At 32.4% G+C, this 16,771-nt stretch overlaps 1 protein-coding gene and 2 long non-coding RNA genes across 7 annotated transcripts in view; 1 reads left to right on the forward strand and 2 right to left on the reverse strand.

Moving 5' to 3' along the window:
* LOC109582341 (uncharacterized) overlaps nt 1-13,465 on the forward strand; it is a 27,029-nt gene extending 13,564 nt beyond the window's left edge. The window contains exons 13-14 of the mRNA XM_019997005.1: nt 3,094-3,468; nt 12,432-13,465. Coding sequence (XP_019852564.1) covers nt 3,094-3,468; nt 12,432-13,042 — 986 coding nt within the window. The 3' untranslated portion in view covers nt 13,043-13,465. The remainder of the gene's footprint in view (nt 1-3,093; nt 3,469-12,431) is intronic.
* Nucleotides 5,670-9,189, reverse strand: LOC109582342 (uncharacterized). The gene is made up of 5 exons (XR_002185044.1): nt 9,020-9,189; nt 8,154-8,245; nt 7,774-7,920; nt 6,322-6,564; nt 5,670-6,225 (listed from the first exon to the last, which is right to left on the reverse strand). It is a non-coding gene; the product is annotated as an uncharacterized LOC109582342 (long non-coding RNA).
* Nucleotides 13,466-13,579: 114 nt separating the features above from the next.
* The window catches only part of LOC109582343 (uncharacterized), an 11,011-nt gene continuing 7,819 nt past the window's right edge, over nt 13,580-16,771 (reverse strand). For 2 of the 5 annotated variants that reach the window (XR_002185049.1, XR_002185045.1), the window contains exons 7-10: nt 15,792-15,959; nt 14,790-14,906; nt 14,666-14,712; nt 13,580-13,644 (exon numbers count right to left, since the gene is read on the reverse strand). This is a non-coding gene — a long non-coding RNA (uncharacterized LOC109582343). Of the gene's footprint in view, nt 13,645-14,631; nt 14,713-14,789; nt 14,907-15,791; nt 15,960-16,771 lie in introns of those variants that run through there. The other 3 variants (XR_002185048.1, XR_002185046.1, XR_002185047.1) reach the window with 3 other exon arrangements.

Genomic DNA, 16,771 nt, shown 5'->3' on the forward strand with positions numbered 1-16,771 from the left:
TTCTAATAGCAAAATTCCATCTTCGTCGCCTAAAGTGGTCCTACTTTGAAGAAACTTTCAACTCTGAGGATCTATGTACGTACCACTTCTGTTGCCCCTGTAGCAAATGTATCACTTCACAAGTCAAGTAACTGTTTTGTTGCATTAGTAACTTTATGTGTATGTATAATGTATATAGTGTTATAGTGTAAATTATTGTTTTATTTTTTTTTTATTTCTGGTACTCAGTATTAATTACTGATGTACCCTCAGTACTCCAAACTCCTGCTGCCCTCAATTTAATGTTTTTCTTTTCTTCTTTCTCTATGTTAGTACTGTAAAGTTTATTAATAATAATAATAATAATAATAATATTGAGGGTTAAATTTAAAAGTTCACATTTTAATACAGATAATGACTTAATGAGCCACGCCCTGGCTTAGCAGCCCCACCCTAGCTAACCAGTTACCTTTCTGCATAAATATTAAACAATGGCAACGAAGAGCAGCAGCTATTCCTTTCCACCTTCTCTCTTCTCTTCTACTTTGACTATTGGTATAGCACACATGAATCTCAATAATTTGATATGTTTTGATGATCTCTAGATCAACTGATTGAGGTTCTTAATCTGTTGAAGAGATGTGGTTTCCCTCAGAGGAGATGGAAGAAATTAGGACTGACACTAGGACTACACAAGAACACACTGGACGCTATTAAAAAAGACAATGACACAACAGATGATTGTTTAACAGAGTGCCTCTCCCAGTGGTTGTCCAGAGCTGATAATGTTGACAGAACAGGAGGAGCTACCTTTGACTCACTGTCAGATGCTCTTAAATCTATGAATGAGAATGCTGCAGCTGACAAGTTAGATCAAGAGAGTAAGTTAATATCACTGATTGTATTACTATTGACTGTGTGTGTGTGCGTGTGTGTACTTTTATAGAATGTAATACAGTACTGGCTATTGATATATTCAACACTCATCATTCACTCCTCTCTTAGTCTCTCTCTGATCCTGTCAGTGTAGCTAGGTTGCTTCATGGAGAGGGTGTCATAACAGGACAAGTATTGAATAGTGTGGAATCAGCTAGTCCCTCTGTTCCTAATCAACGTAAAGTCCTGTTAACTGCCATTATAGTAGCTATTCAAAGCAAGTATAGTTTACTACTAACATTTGCTATTGTGTTGTGTAAGTTTACTGGTAATGTAAAACTAGGAACAGTTATACAAAAAGACTATAGTGAGTCTGTTCATATAAGATGATGTTCATAATTTTTTAGACAAATACTTTAATGATGATAAGAAGCTTATTAAAGTTGTTATTCCTGATGATGATATGAGCACTGATACATTAAGCACTGGAACAACTACACCATCACCTACTCCACCTAATATACCAACTGGTAAGTACCATATAATAATTATTAATAACAGAACTGTTAATTCTAATAGTTGAGATAGCCATTCCTCAATGCATGAGTGATGAATTCACTTCAATACAAACATCTTATGGTCAAATGTTGTATAATGTTCGTAAAATAATAAAGAACAAGCCACCACCGCTAGATGACATCAAGGAGTACCTTTGTTGCTGTAGGAGCAGTCTCGAACCAAAGTTGTCTCTGTGTTCAAATATCACTGAAGTGTTAAGAGTAATAGAGAAAGAGTGTTCGTTAATCAATATTAAGCTGCTACAATCATTGGTAGAAGAATTCAAAATAAAAAAAGCTGAAAAATATATCAAAAGATACTAAGGCACATTAAAAGAGTTTTGCCACACAGTAAAAATTACGCTTTGCTTAAATGAGAAGTTTGAAGCATTAGGAGGTAGTCCTTCTCTTCAATGTGAAACAGTTACATACGTCTTTGACTGGGAACCAGATGAGCACATGCTACAAGATATTAAGCAAATTATTTCCAAGACATCTGGTAAACTAGAGAAAATAAAATACATTAAGAAAGGAAACTCTATCATTGTCATTTGCTCTTTCCCCCACTCTCTCACTGGAACTCTCATCATAAAATTGAGTGAGAATCTTCAATTATTAATAAAGAATGGTCTAATGAAGCTTACTGTTGGATACAGCACAATATGGAAGAAACAAAAGATACAAGTACATGTATGTGTATATATACTGTCAGTAATTATCATACTGTATTAAAAAAGGAAATAAAGGAACCAATGGAAGAGGAGGTACAGGAGATAAAGGAACAACCTCATGATACAAAGGTATAATAGTTTGTGTTTGGTTATTTTTAAAACTAACTTAATATAGGAAGAGAGAATAACAAGACTAGAGGAGGAAGAAACAGAAGGAGCAACACCTCAATCAGTAATTAATCAAGGTATATTAATACATTTTAATGTAATGGTTGTTGACCAGTATTATTAATTGATGAATAATTATCATGTTTCAGATATGCTATTAACTGATACTTGTATGACAATAATTAATAAACAATTAATAAAAGAAATAAAAACAAACAAGCAATTAGAAGAAACACTAGCAAGTATAATAAAACAGTTATTAATTATAATTTATACAATGTAGGAATGACAGTAAAGGGACTTCAACAGCTTTCATCATTAGCAACAAATACTAGTTTAAGTTAGAATTTTTAACAATGATTATTATTATTATTATTATTATTATTATTATTATTTGCTATTTAAAGTATCATATAGAATAAGAAGAGGAATGAGAATGGAAATAGAACAATTGCAATTATTATTAACAAATAAAACTGGTACTGAATCATAATGTATGTGTTTTATTATTATACTATAATAGGGTTACTGGATCAGAATGCCGAATCATTAATTAAGAGAGAAATTGCTGAACTACAAGAACAGATATCATTAATTAGTGTACATATACTAAATAAAAGAGAAGAGAATGAAGAATATAGAGATGTAATTAGAGGTACACTATACAGTTATTGTTTATTGCAAATTTTAATTATTTTATTAATCAGAATGGATGGAGCAACTTACATTGACTTCGTCAAATGCAAAAGAAAATGAAACTGTTAAATTGGCAGAAGGTGATGATAAATGTATGTCATAAATGATTTATTTTAACTGATTGATGTTTTGTATCACTGGTATAGTGAATAAACCAACAGCAGAATCTGTTTTTATTGCTCGTTACAACTATCATGCAATTGACAGTGTTGATCTATCATTCAGTATGGGAGAGGAGCTTGAGATATATATGAAGGAGGATAGTTTTTATTGGAAAGGAAGATCGTTGGTGTCTGGTGACGAGGGAGACATTCCAAGTAGTTGTGTTTACTCAATGATGGAGTCACTTCAATTGTTAGATTTTATACTGTCAGGGGAAGAAGTGTCCCTTCCTATCCTACAGAAGATAAGGAATAATTTATCTAGTAATGATGAGAAAGTGTCTCTTTTCTTGAAGACTATTGATGATGATCCTATTATGATATCTGCACTGAGGCAAGACAAGGAACAACATGATAAAGGTAGAATACTTGTAACCATAAGACATAATAATTTAAGAACATTTATACAGTTATAAGATGCACATACATGTGCAATGTCATGTGTACATCGTGCATACTTATGATTGTGTAAAAACTAATTTTACTACCAATTTTATTCTGCACACACTTTACAGACATACACATTTGCATAATACAGTCAGTGACAAATATACATGTATGTATATACTTGCTGTGCCTGTATTTATGACAAGCATTAGTATAATCCTTTGGTTTATATTAGGAGTCACTGGGAGTGTGGATTGGGGTTTTAACAGTGTATCCCCTACATCATATCTCCAGTTCAGTGCAGTGAAGTGATTAGTAATATTAATAATAATCATAAGGAGATTCTCCTCCGGTCTGCATCTACTAGTAGTACAGTATCTCTACTATCGTCAACTAAACTGCATACACTAAACCCTAGGAGACTTGTGATATGGTACACTCCATTAACTAATGATTGTATCCAGTACTTGTGTATACTACTAACTAATAATAAAACAATACAAGAACTAGTCATCAGGTACCACTCCATTAGTGATAGAGGAGTTACTAATATCTGTCAAGCACTTGAACACAACTTTACACTTACCTCATTAGATTTTTATCATAATCCTCTCATCACTTCTACTAGTGGACAGGCTCTTTCTCACCTCCTCCTCAATAAATCATCACTAGTTGAACTTAATCTAACTGAGACTTCATTGTCTACTGAGTCGACACTACTCATTCTCCAGTCATTACCCAATAACAGTACTATAATAGAAGTCAAGCTAGATGAGCGACACAAAGAGACTTGTATCAATACTTATCCTAACTATCACCTCATACAAGACAGAATAGACTGGTGGGGGTACTAATCACTCTTCATTTAAATTTATTAATAATCTATTGATACAACAATTCATAATGCCAAGTCAGTTCATCTTCACCAATAAGCAACTAAAGTCAATTGTGTTCATCTGAGCCCTTGTTATCTTGCTATAACTTTTGACTTACAAGTTCTATTGTAAAAATAAACATACCAGTGCATTCCTCTCCTTTTGCCGCATCTATTGTAGTGCTTAAGAAGTAGCTGTAGCTTTTTAGCTCCAAGTTGGTTGTATAACCCTTGCAGAAAGTACAGCCATACTTTTCACAATATTATTGCATTGTGTTAATTATTGGGTGGGGTCTGTAATCACAATTCCTGGGGCCTGGGCTCAGGTGAATGCAAATGGACTTTAATCAGAATACACTACTTTACATCGTGATAAAAGGTGGACCAGTGACACATTACTGATATTACTATAAATCTAACACATGATTGACATGAACATCTCTTGATCTCTCATCAATCTCTCTCTCTCTCCTTCTCCAGTAAGGCCTTCTCTTACTTACACACACTCATGTCACTGTCTCTCTCTTTATTATCATCATTTCTTTATGCGTGTATTTCCCTCTCCTTTATTTCTATCTCTCCCTCAGTCTTTAATAACTTTTCTCTAGCTGACCTTCCTCCATTTTAGCAAGTCAGTCTTGAGATAGAAATAGAAAATTTTTTTTAACTGGCATCAATTTGTTGAATGCAGAAAACTGTACATATAATCATTTATCTCCATGTCTCTCACTATTTAGAGTGTTGATAGAAAATGTGTTTCATTTACCTGACACATTCCCAGAGACTCAAAGTATCTTGAGGTACGTTATTCCGCTTGTCATCCTGCCCCTCCCCCACCTCCTCTGGTCTCTTGTACAGCTGTGTGTTTGGTACCAATACAACAAGGTGGACACACAGTCAACGGTATACCATATAGCGGGAAATTTTGGAGGGACTAAAGTTTTGCGAATTGCTAAAGTTTGGTGATTGGCAAATTTTAATTTGGTGAATTTGTGGCCACATACCATTGAGCATGCATACAGTGGCTCAAAAGATAGAAATAGAAACAAATTTTTAACATGAATTTGAGCATTTCTTCCTTGTTTTAGAATTGATGTCATATCATAACTGGGTAAATTTATTGCAGCAATTAATGCAGAAAACAGGTGCCATAATTTTTATTGTTAGTTTTAGATTCATACTTCTAATGCTATAACTGCATTCCTTTTTTCAGTCCCACTTATTTAATAGAATTAGCATGATTAAAAATTGCAATAATAAAAAATTATTCAGAATCACTTATACTATATAATTAATCTCCTTGGGTGTAATAGCAAGGGCTTAAAATCATAATAAAGTAGAGAAACAGAACATAATAAAAAAATACTGTAAACCTATTAATGTTAGCGGCTATTTTATTTAGCGTTTATGCTTAAATGTCAAATTAGCGACTATTAAATTTGGCGTATCATTAAACCTTTCCCACTTTTCTGTTAGCTGCTGCTGTCGTTCCACTGGGTTCTCCTTCCTCTGGTAGTGTTGCCAACCGAGCAGAAGAGAGCCATCTACTAGTATAGTATCGCATAGATACTGTATCTATGGTATCAGCGACATTTTGTGATCACGTGACCGGGTGTTTTTATTAGCGAATATTAAATTTAGCATGTTTAGGCTCTTCGCTAATATCGCTAAAATAAGTAGCACGCTAAAATTTGTAGTTTTACAGTAGTTGACATTGACAAAAAGTGTTCTCACATTAATTTAATGAGTCATACCAACTTAACTCAATCCTGTACTTGTTCACAGGTTGTAAGGACTGCTTGAGTGGATGATATGATACTTCTATTCCAGGGGAATATAACCTCAAGCTTAAACTCCTAATAAAAATAAGAATGAGGTAAAACTTAATGCCAGTTAAGACTTAAGAGAGAGGGGGGGAGGAAGAGAGAGAGAGAGAGTGAGAGGAGAAAGACCTTTTCTAATGCCATCCTTTCTTTAAACTTTCAAGGTATGTGTCTGTCAGGTGGTGTCCAGGACACAGTGTTCTAAAAATAGCAAACAAAACTCACAGCAGATATCCGATTCCAATTTTTGTAGGCAAAGCTCCATCAATGAGAAATGTTTATGTACCAGAGCACTACACTAGCTTGTTCAGAAGCTACACCCACTGATATTAGAGATCGTTTGATTCACACTAGCTGTTAGTGGATATAGAGCTATAAAAATAGAAAAAAGAGAAATAAAATTTACATGTATCACAAAGAGGCTACTAAAGTTGCTACAAAATTTAACCAAAGCAAGGACCCTACAGGGCATTTTGTCAAATGTTGCCAAAAATGAAAAAGTGAAAAATCCCCACTTTGACAATTTTTGTTAATGTTCTTAAGTTGTGTAGAAAGTTTGAGCTGAGTCCAATCAAAATTATTTTTTTTCAAAATTTTAAAAGTTGCTTCAAAATTACCTGTATGTACAGGGTCATTGGCCACATTACATCAATAATGAAGTGGTGAGAATTCTCTACTTTTATAATTCTTTCTGATACAAAACATGTTCTTACAATGCATAGAAAGTTTGATCAAAATTGTATTTTTTACGAATTATAAACTTGGTAAAATTTTGTAAGACAAACATGTACATGTACATTTACGTATACCGTATAGCGGGAAATTTTGGAGGGAATTAAATTTGGGAATTTGGCATTTTGATAGCCATTTGCCAAAATAAAAATCCACCATCTTGAGCCACTGTATGCATGCTCAATGGTACGTGGCCACCAATTCACCAAATTAAAATTTGCCAATCACCAAAATTTAGCAATTCGCAAAACTTTAGTCCCTCCAAAATTTCCCACTATATGGTATACAGTTGACTATGTGTCCTAACCTTGTTGTATTGGTACCAAACACACAGCTGTATGAAAAACCAGAGGAGGTGGAGGGAGGGGCAGGATGACAAGTGAAATAATATACTTCAAAATTTTAAGAAAAAACCATGTGCTATATAGCCTTGGGTAATTTTCAAAACTTTAGGATTTTATTAAAATGGTGTAACTCAAAAAATTGAAGTCGGAATCAGCTCAAACTTGCTACATAGTAAAAGGACATCAATATGTATCAAAAAATGTAATAAAAACTTGGGCTGATTTTGGAGCCATTAAAAAAAAAAAGTTTGTGTACTATAGTACAGGCAGGGTCATTGGCCAAACTAAACCAAAAATGAAAAGGAGAAAAGTCTCTACTTTTATAATTTTTTTCTAATTCATATACATGTTCTTATGTTGTGTAGAAAGTTTGAGCACATTTTGATCAAAATAAGATTTTTTTTTACAAATTTTAAAAGTTGCTAAAATTTGGCAAAACATAACAGGACAAACATGTACCGGTACATGTACATACCACTGACTCAGTCTGACTGTGTGTCCTAACCTTATTGTATTGTACCAAACACACAGCTGTACGAGAGACCAGAGGAGGTGGGGGAGGGGCAGGATGACGAGTGGAATAACGTACCTCAAGATACTTTGAGTCTCTGGGAATGTGTCGGGTAAATGAAACACATTTTCTATTAACACTCTAAATAGTGAAAGACAAGGAGATAAAGGATTACATGTACTTGTACGTATGTATATTTACTTTTAATAATTCAAATAATATATGAATTTTTCTTATTCTTTAAAAAAATTTCTGATCATAATAATAGTAATATTAATAATAATAATAATAAGAAGAAGAATAACAACAACAATAATAACAATAATAAAATAGAAAAATAACTACATAAACCACTATAAAGAACTACATTATACCTAAGAGAAAATAAAGATGCCCTCGGACAATACTGGGGGGGGGAAGTATCTAATATAATTCAATATTTCTCAGCAAAGCTCTTCCTAAAATCCTAAAATGAATAAAAACAATGAGATGCAATCATATTAATTGGTTCATTTGCTTAAATGGATATAACTCAAAAATTTTAATCAGAATCAATTTCAACTTTTTAAATGCAACAAAAAATGGAAATGATTTTAGAGCCATTTTTTGAAACAAAGCATGGACGATAGTCCATAGTTTTTGGTACAGGCAGGGCTGGCAATAGGCTATGTGAGGCCCAGGGCAAGACTTTGATTGGGCCTCTACAGGTACAGGTACAGGCCGACATATCGTACATGTATATATTTCAAAAATTTGTATACATGTCAGGCTTGGGGTCAATTGCAATTATAATTGCAATTATAATTGCAATTACAGCGTCAATTACAATTAGTGCGTAATTGTAATTGTAATTGCATTATACATATTGTAATTGTGTAATTGTGCCTATAATCTTACTTTGATATCCTACCTACATGTATATCAGTCCTCTAGAGTGAATTTTCAGCATAGTAAGCCTCATTAATGCTCACTGATTAAAAAAACTTTAAAACTCAATGCAATGTGGAAAAACATCATTGTAATTTTTGTCATGATACGGGTAAAATTATGATCATTGTAATTAATGCTGTAATTACAAGCTATTGCCATTGTAATTGTAATTGAGTGTCTCATCTATGGCAGTAATTGTAATTGTAATTGATCTGGTTTTAGCTGCTTTGATAGTAATTGTAATTGTAATTGAAATGAAATTTTGTAATTGACGCCAAGCTTGATACATGTATAGGTACATTTAAACTACCTCCTCTGCTATTTTGCTATTAGTAACTCCATCGTTTTCATCATCAGCAGTCTCTGTTCCCTGTATGTGAAAGTCCATTATGTCCATGATCTCAATTCTCAGAGACGATCTCTTTCTGTTTCAATCCGCCATATTGAAGGTTACATCTAATAATTAAAATGAAATAATTGCCCCGCCCAAAACGAGCCACTCCTTCACCATTCCGCCATCCTGGTTAGCTCAATGGCAACTAAAACCAGTTCTTGTTCCTCTTCTTTAAGTACCTTCTCCTCCCCTTTGAGTATTGGTAATGTTCTTAAACTATTTATGTATCATTAATATAATTTTAGAGCAACTTATTGATGTACTCAATCTGTTGAAGAGATGTGGTTTTCCTCTGAGAAGATGGAAGGAACTAGGACTGACACTAGGACTACTCATGGACTCACTGGATGCTATGGCAGAAAACTACTCAAAAGTAGAAGATCGTTTTATTGAATGCATAGCCAGATGGCTGCGTAGAGCTGATAATGTTGACAGTAAAGGAGGAGCTACCTTTGACTCACTGTCAGATGCTCTTAAATCTATGAATGAGAATGCTGCAGCTGACAAATTAGATCAAGAAAGTAAGTTAATATTACTGATTGTATTAGTATTGACTGTGTGTCTGTGTGTGTGTGTATTCTATAGAACGTAAAGCTAAGGCTATTGATATATTCAACACTCATCATTCACTCCTCTCTCAGTCTCTCTCTGATCCTGTCAGTGTAGCTATTATGCTTCAAAGAGAGGGTGTCATAACAGGACAAGTATTGGCTAGTGTGGAATCAGCTAGTTCCTCTGTTCCTAATCAATGTGAAGTCCTGTTAGCTGCCATTCTAATAGCTATTCAAAGCAAGTATAGTTTACTACAAACATTTGCTAGTGTGTTGTGCAAGTTCACTGGTAATGTAAAACTAGGAACAGTTATACAAAGAGACTATGGTGACGTAACTTAATTTACACAATTAATTTTTTAAATTTTATTTTTAGATAAAGTATTTAATGATGCTACACAAGTGATATCAGATGATGAAGGTACATTTGTACATCATTACAATAGAATATCAATAGTCAGCTTATAATTTTTAGCTCAGGAATCTTCTGAATTTTCTAGTACAGATTCCAATAAATCAACATCTAGTGGTGAGTTCTAATCTGTGATTAATTTTTAGTTACATTCATTTTTGCAGTTGCTCCTCTTTACATTCCACAGTATAAAAGTGAAGATTTTGATGTACTTTATGCAAAATTTGCTAAAATGTTTTCAAATATTCGTAAAGTTATTTCTCAATCTCCACCTCCTTTAAAAGAGCTTAAGACATTTATTGAAGATTTCAACTCTGACCTTGAAGTAGAATTGAGTTCAATAAAAAATCAAGAAGGTGTAATGCGTCTGATTAGAAAAAATTGTAGTCTAATTAATATTGTCATCCTTGAAGCTGTTGTTGAGCACTTTGAGATTGATGATGCTCAGAAATACATTGATGACTACAAGAGAGAAGTTAAGGAATTTTGTTGTAATTTATCAGTTGATCTGTGCTTGAATGAGCCATTTGATGTAGTTAGGGCCAGTCCTCTTCTTAAATGTGAAACAGCTACTTATGTACTTGGATGGGAAGCTACTGAGCATAAACTAAAGGATGTTACAGATATTGTATCGAAATCTTCTGGTAAATTTATGAAGCTGATCAACATCAAAAGCACTCACTCCATCACCATCACTTGCTCCTTCCCTCACTCTCTCACTGGAGCTCTCATTATAAAATTGAGTGAGAATCTTGAATTATTAATAAAGAATGGTTTAATGAAGCTTACTGTTGGATACTGCACAATATGGAAGAAACAAAAGATACAAGTATGTGTAGATATACTGTCAGTAATTATCCTTATATACTGTATTATAAAGGAAATACAGGAACCACTGGAAGAGGAAGTACAGGAGATAAAGGAACAACCTCATGATACAAAGGTATGATAATTTGTGTTTGATAATTTTATTAAACTGACTTAATAGGAAGAGAGAGTAGCAAGACTGGAGGTGAAAGAAGCAGAAGGAGCAACACCTCAATCAGTGATTAATCAAGGTATAATAATACATTAATGTAATGGTTCTTGACCAGTTATTATCAATTGATAAATTATTATTATATTTTAGATATGCTATCAACTGATACAAGTGTGACAATAATTAATCGACAATTAATAAAAGAATTAAAAACAAACAAACAGTTAAAAGAAACACTAACAAGTAAGTATAGTAAAATTTTATTAATGATTGAAATAATATACGTAGAAATAAGAGTAAAGGAAATTCAACAACTTTTGTCATTAGCAAAAGAGACAAATTCAAGTTAGAATTATTACTACAATTTTATTTATTATTTGTTATTTATAGCATCATACAGAATCAGAAGAGGAATGAGAATGGAAATAGAACAATTGCAATTATTATTAACAAATAAAGCTGGTACTGAATCATGATGTATGTGTTAGTGTATTATAATTATACTGTGATAGGTTTAATGGATCAGAATAAATCATTAATAGACATTAAAAGAGAAATAGCTGAACTACAAGAACAGATATCATTAATGAGTGTGCACTTACTAAATAAAAGAGAAGAGAATGAAGAATATAGAAATTTGATAAGAAGTATGTGTTATATTATTAACTGATCAATATATTGTATCACTCATTTGTAGTCAATAAACCAACAGCAAAATCTGTTTTTATTGCCCGTTATGGCTTTCATGCAACAATGAATGGTCGAATATCATTTAGTGATGGAGAGCAGCTGGAGATATATGAGAAGTGGAATAGTTTTTGGTGGAAAGGAAGATCCTTGGTGTCTGGTGTTGTGGGAGTCATTCCTAGTAGTTGTGTTTACTCAATGTTGGAGTCATTTCAATTGTTAGAGTTTATACTGTCAGTGGAAGAAGTTTCCCTTCCTATTCTACAGAAGATAAGGAATGATTCATCTAGTAATGATGAGAAAGCTTCTCTTTTCTTGGAGACTATTAATGATGATCCTATTATGATACCTGCACTGAGACAAGACAAGGAACAACATGATAAAGGTAATATTTGTGATTATTGTGACAGTCAGTATAATTATTAATGAACATGTATATATGTATTGTACATGTACATTTAATGCGATGCGTTCATCCATATATACTTTGAGATTGTATATAAATTAATTCAGTAATTTTACTTCAAATTTTACTCTGTATACATATTTAATACATTCACAGACACATAGATTGAGTCAGTGACAACTACTAGCTGTGTCTGTATTTGTTTATGCAAGTTGTGTGTATTTGTATATTACACACAATGAGAATATGTGTATTATTTACATACATAAGTATAATTCCCTGGTTTATATTAGGAGTCATTGGGAGAGTGGACTGGGGCAGTGACAGGGTGTCCCTTTACTCTCCATCTTCAGTTCAGTGTAATGAAGTGATTGGTAATATTAATGATAATTATAAGAAGATTGACCTCCACTCCTCATCGACTAATAGTACTGTATCTCTACTATCATCAACTAAACTGCATACACTAAACCTGAGTAGTCTTGAGATATGGTACACTCCATTAACTAATGATTGCATCCAGTACTTGTGTATACTACTAACTAATAATAAAACAATACAAGAACTAGGCATCAAAGGCTACTCTGTTAGTGATAGAGGAGTTACTAATATCTGTCAAGCACTTAAACACAACTCCACACTTACCTCATTAGATCTTTATTGTAATCCTCTCATCACTTCTACTAGTGGACATGATCTTTCTCACCTCCTCCTCAATAACTCATCACTAGTTAAACTAGATCTAAGGAGTAATTCATTGTCTACTGAGTCAATACTACTCATCCTCCAGTCACTAATGGATAAGAATATAAGGAGACTCATACTAGACGAGCGACACAAAGGGACTTGTATTAATACTTATCCTAACTATCACCTCATAAAAGACAGAGTATACTGGTGGTGACTAATCACTCTTCATGTGAATTATTAATAATCTCTTGACACAACAATTATTGTACCAAGTCAGTTCATTTTCTTAACCAATAAGCAACTAATCAGAATACACTACTTTACATCGTGATAAAAGGTGGACCAGTGACACATTACTATATTAGCATAAATCTAACACATGAACATTTCTTGCTCTCTCATCAATCTCTCTCTCCTTCTGCAAGTATACTGTGCATTCCTTCTCTTACTGACACACACTCATGTCACTGTCTCTCTCTTTGTTGTCATCATTTCTTTCTATTTCCTTCTCCTTTATTTCTGTCTCTCCCTCAGTCTTTAATAACTTTTCTCTAGCTGACCTTCCTCCATTTCAGCAAGTCAGTCTTGTTTCCGTTCTCAATATATTTCTCTCAAAAAGGAGCAGATAAAAAGAAAAGACAAAAAAATAAAAGTACATTAGTAATAATAATAATAATAATAATAATAATAATAATAATAATAATAATAATAATAGTGATATAATTTTTAATAAAAATGTTTAAAAGAGATGATAAAAAAAATTTAAAATTTGTCCGCACAGTTCAACCAGTACACCAGAATCCTGAAAATGACCAGCTGGAGAAAGAGAGAGAGGAAATGACAAAATATACACACACACACACACACACACACACCATATAATGATGTGCAATATTATCAATATAATTGATCATCAAGAGGACATATTGTTATACTGATAATTATTCACAACACAAAGCATTACTTTACAACAAAAATCCTATATTTAATAACCTGTCAATTTTCCTAATTTTCTGTCATACCATATTACAGAAGCAAGAGCACTGTGGATCAGAAATCTGCTCATTTTAAAAAGTGCCATAACTAAAATTTTTTAATCAAAATAAGCTCAAACTTTCTACACAGCATGAGGACATCAATATGTATCAGAAAATGTAATAAAAATTGCCATTTTTTGGTAAAAAGCATGGGCTATATATACATGTATACAGTATTTAGCGATTGACGATTTGCAAGCTATAGTGAAATCGCCAAGTATTGCACTCTTACACGAATATAAAAACTGCCAAATACATTTTACAGTAAAATGAACATGTATACATGCTTATAATTGTGGTTAATTAATTGAATTTAATTAAAAAAGGTGTGGTTGGATGTGGCTAGTATAGTAATAATTGCAATCAAGTATAAAAAATTACATGTAGTTAAAAGTAATTATAAAAATCATGTAATGTTGCCCACCACTACTGAGGTCAACATCCAAAAATTTGCAACAACAATCACTAGATCCGGTCAAGTTCCTTAACCATATCTAGCACAGCAACAAAAACAGCAGCTACTTAAGTCACTACTTCTGCTAAGTATGATGATATCACTTTACAGTACTCTAGTATCATAGCAACTATTATTACACAATAAATTATTATTTCCATTATTCCAATCTTTCTTAACTAAACTGGCACAAGTCAGCTTCCTTTTAACCTGTGCTAAATGAAAAGAATATCGTGGGTCCAACTTTAAATTATCAGTGGAAAATGTACTATCAAAATAGGACATATCAATTACCATAGCAACACATAACAGTAATGATTAAATTATATTCACAAATGCTCTTTACTTTTCTCCACAGTGCTTCTGCTGTTAATTTGTGTGAATAATGATACTCTGAAAGAGAGAGAGAGAGATGGTAAAAATAAATAAAAATTCTTCATTCATTATAATGTACACGTAGATATACATACTTCATTTTTTATTCTTCAATTGTTTTGTGGTAAGTTTCAAGTTGTTTTGTATAAGTTGATTTTTGTTCTTTTAAATTTTTATTTCATTCTCTTTCTAATCTTCTTATCATGACATCTCTAAACAAAAATAACAACATTTTGATTTTTTTAAAACATTTGTGTACATGTACTTTTATAAAATGGCAAAAACTTGAAAATTTGAAGTCAAGATCAGCTTAAACTTTATACATAGCATAAGGACATCAATATGAAAATGTGAATGATAGAGTACCAGGTAGTACATGTACAAAAGAGAGGAATATGTTTGAACATGCTAATGAACGCTGAGGAGTTATACAGGGAGAGAGAGAGTATAGTGCTATAATATGAAGCAGGTGTCTTTAATTTATTTTCTATTACAATGTCTCCTTCTTCTATTCTTTCATATTTTATTGGTAATGGAGCTTAGCCAAAATTTGTCAAAACATGAAAAGAAGAGGACAAAATTATATCTTTGTCTCAAGTGAAGTAAAAATACCTTGCACTAAACAATATACTACTAAATAATTTTTCTCTGTATTTCTTAACATCATACATGTAACATGAGGATATCAGTATGTATATTATGTCACTCCCATTTTGGCTACATTCATGCAGCAACAAGAACGATGCAAATGATATTGTTTTGTGCCTGTTTTATGCTTCTGTTCACAAAGAAATGAATGAAAACGCAAATAAGATTTTATTAGAACAAAACGGGTTCAAAGTGTATCGAAGAAATAATGCATTTTGTGCTTGTCATGTAAACACAACATTAAATAAATCAGTTGTCTTTATTAATTAATTGAACAAAAGTTGGTCATACCAAACCTGACCTGCTGCATGGACCTGGTTTCTATGATAATCATGAGAGACCATTTCATAAAAATGCATGGCAAGTCAATCAAGCAATGTTCATACACAGTGTTTGAATTTAATCTCAGGTAACTATTAATAACTATTAATAAACTATTAATAACTCACAAATGAAGGAATGTGAGTATTTCTCCAGTCTGTCCTTTCTATATCAGGTTAGGGTCTGTAGAGAGACATCTTCACCCTCGTCAACTTGTCATAGATTAGAGACTGTAACTTCCACTTAAAAAGGACTATAAATATACTCTGACCCCCTCAAGTGAATAATTCCAGATCCTATGTGAAACATATGTTAACTACTAGTCATGCCATTTTAAAATTAAAGTACACATGTAATGTGAACATGTAACATTACATGTACAGATTAAAATTTGTACACACATGTACTTTTTATATTAAAATTTTTACTTGTATTTTACATTTATGTGTACATGTATTCGGAAAAAAAGCAACTGCTATATTATTTAAAAATTTGAAAATTTAAATCAGAAGGTCATATCTAAGTCAGACACTTGTCAGAATCAGGCTAAGTTTTCTACTTAGCATATAATAGCATCAATATGTATCAAAAACTACACAAAACTGGGGTTGATTTCAAAGCCATTTTTCGAAAAAAACTATGGGCTATCGTACAGGGCATTTTTCAGAAATTTTCCACACAATTTAAAGAGGCCATAACTCACACACTTTTATTTGGAATTAGGCAAAACTTTCTACACAGCATAATGACATCAGAATCAATATGTATTAGAAAAATTAATCAAAATTTAGGGTGGTTTTGCAGCCAATTTAAAAAAAGCATGGACTATGGTACAGGGTATTTTTCAATGACCACAACTCAAAAAACAAACTTTCTACACCACATGCATAAATACATATTAATATAATTATCACAAATTTAAATTAATTTATGGTATAAAAATCAATTTATGCATTGAAGATTATCTGTCAGTAGGATATTATGAAAACTGACAATTTGAGTACAAACTGTACAGAAATAAAATAAAAAAATAAAATTAAAAATGCAAACTTTAATACCATAAAGAATTGAAATTAAATTTTACCACCCACTCATTGTATCTGTGGGG

Source organism: Amphimedon queenslandica, unplaced genomic scaffold (genome assembly GCF_000090795.2).
Source record: "Amphimedon queenslandica unplaced genomic scaffold, v1.1 AMPQUscaffold_13389, whole genome shotgun sequence".
Taxonomy (NCBI): Eukaryota; Metazoa; Porifera; class Demospongiae; order Haplosclerida; family Niphatidae; genus Amphimedon; species Amphimedon queenslandica.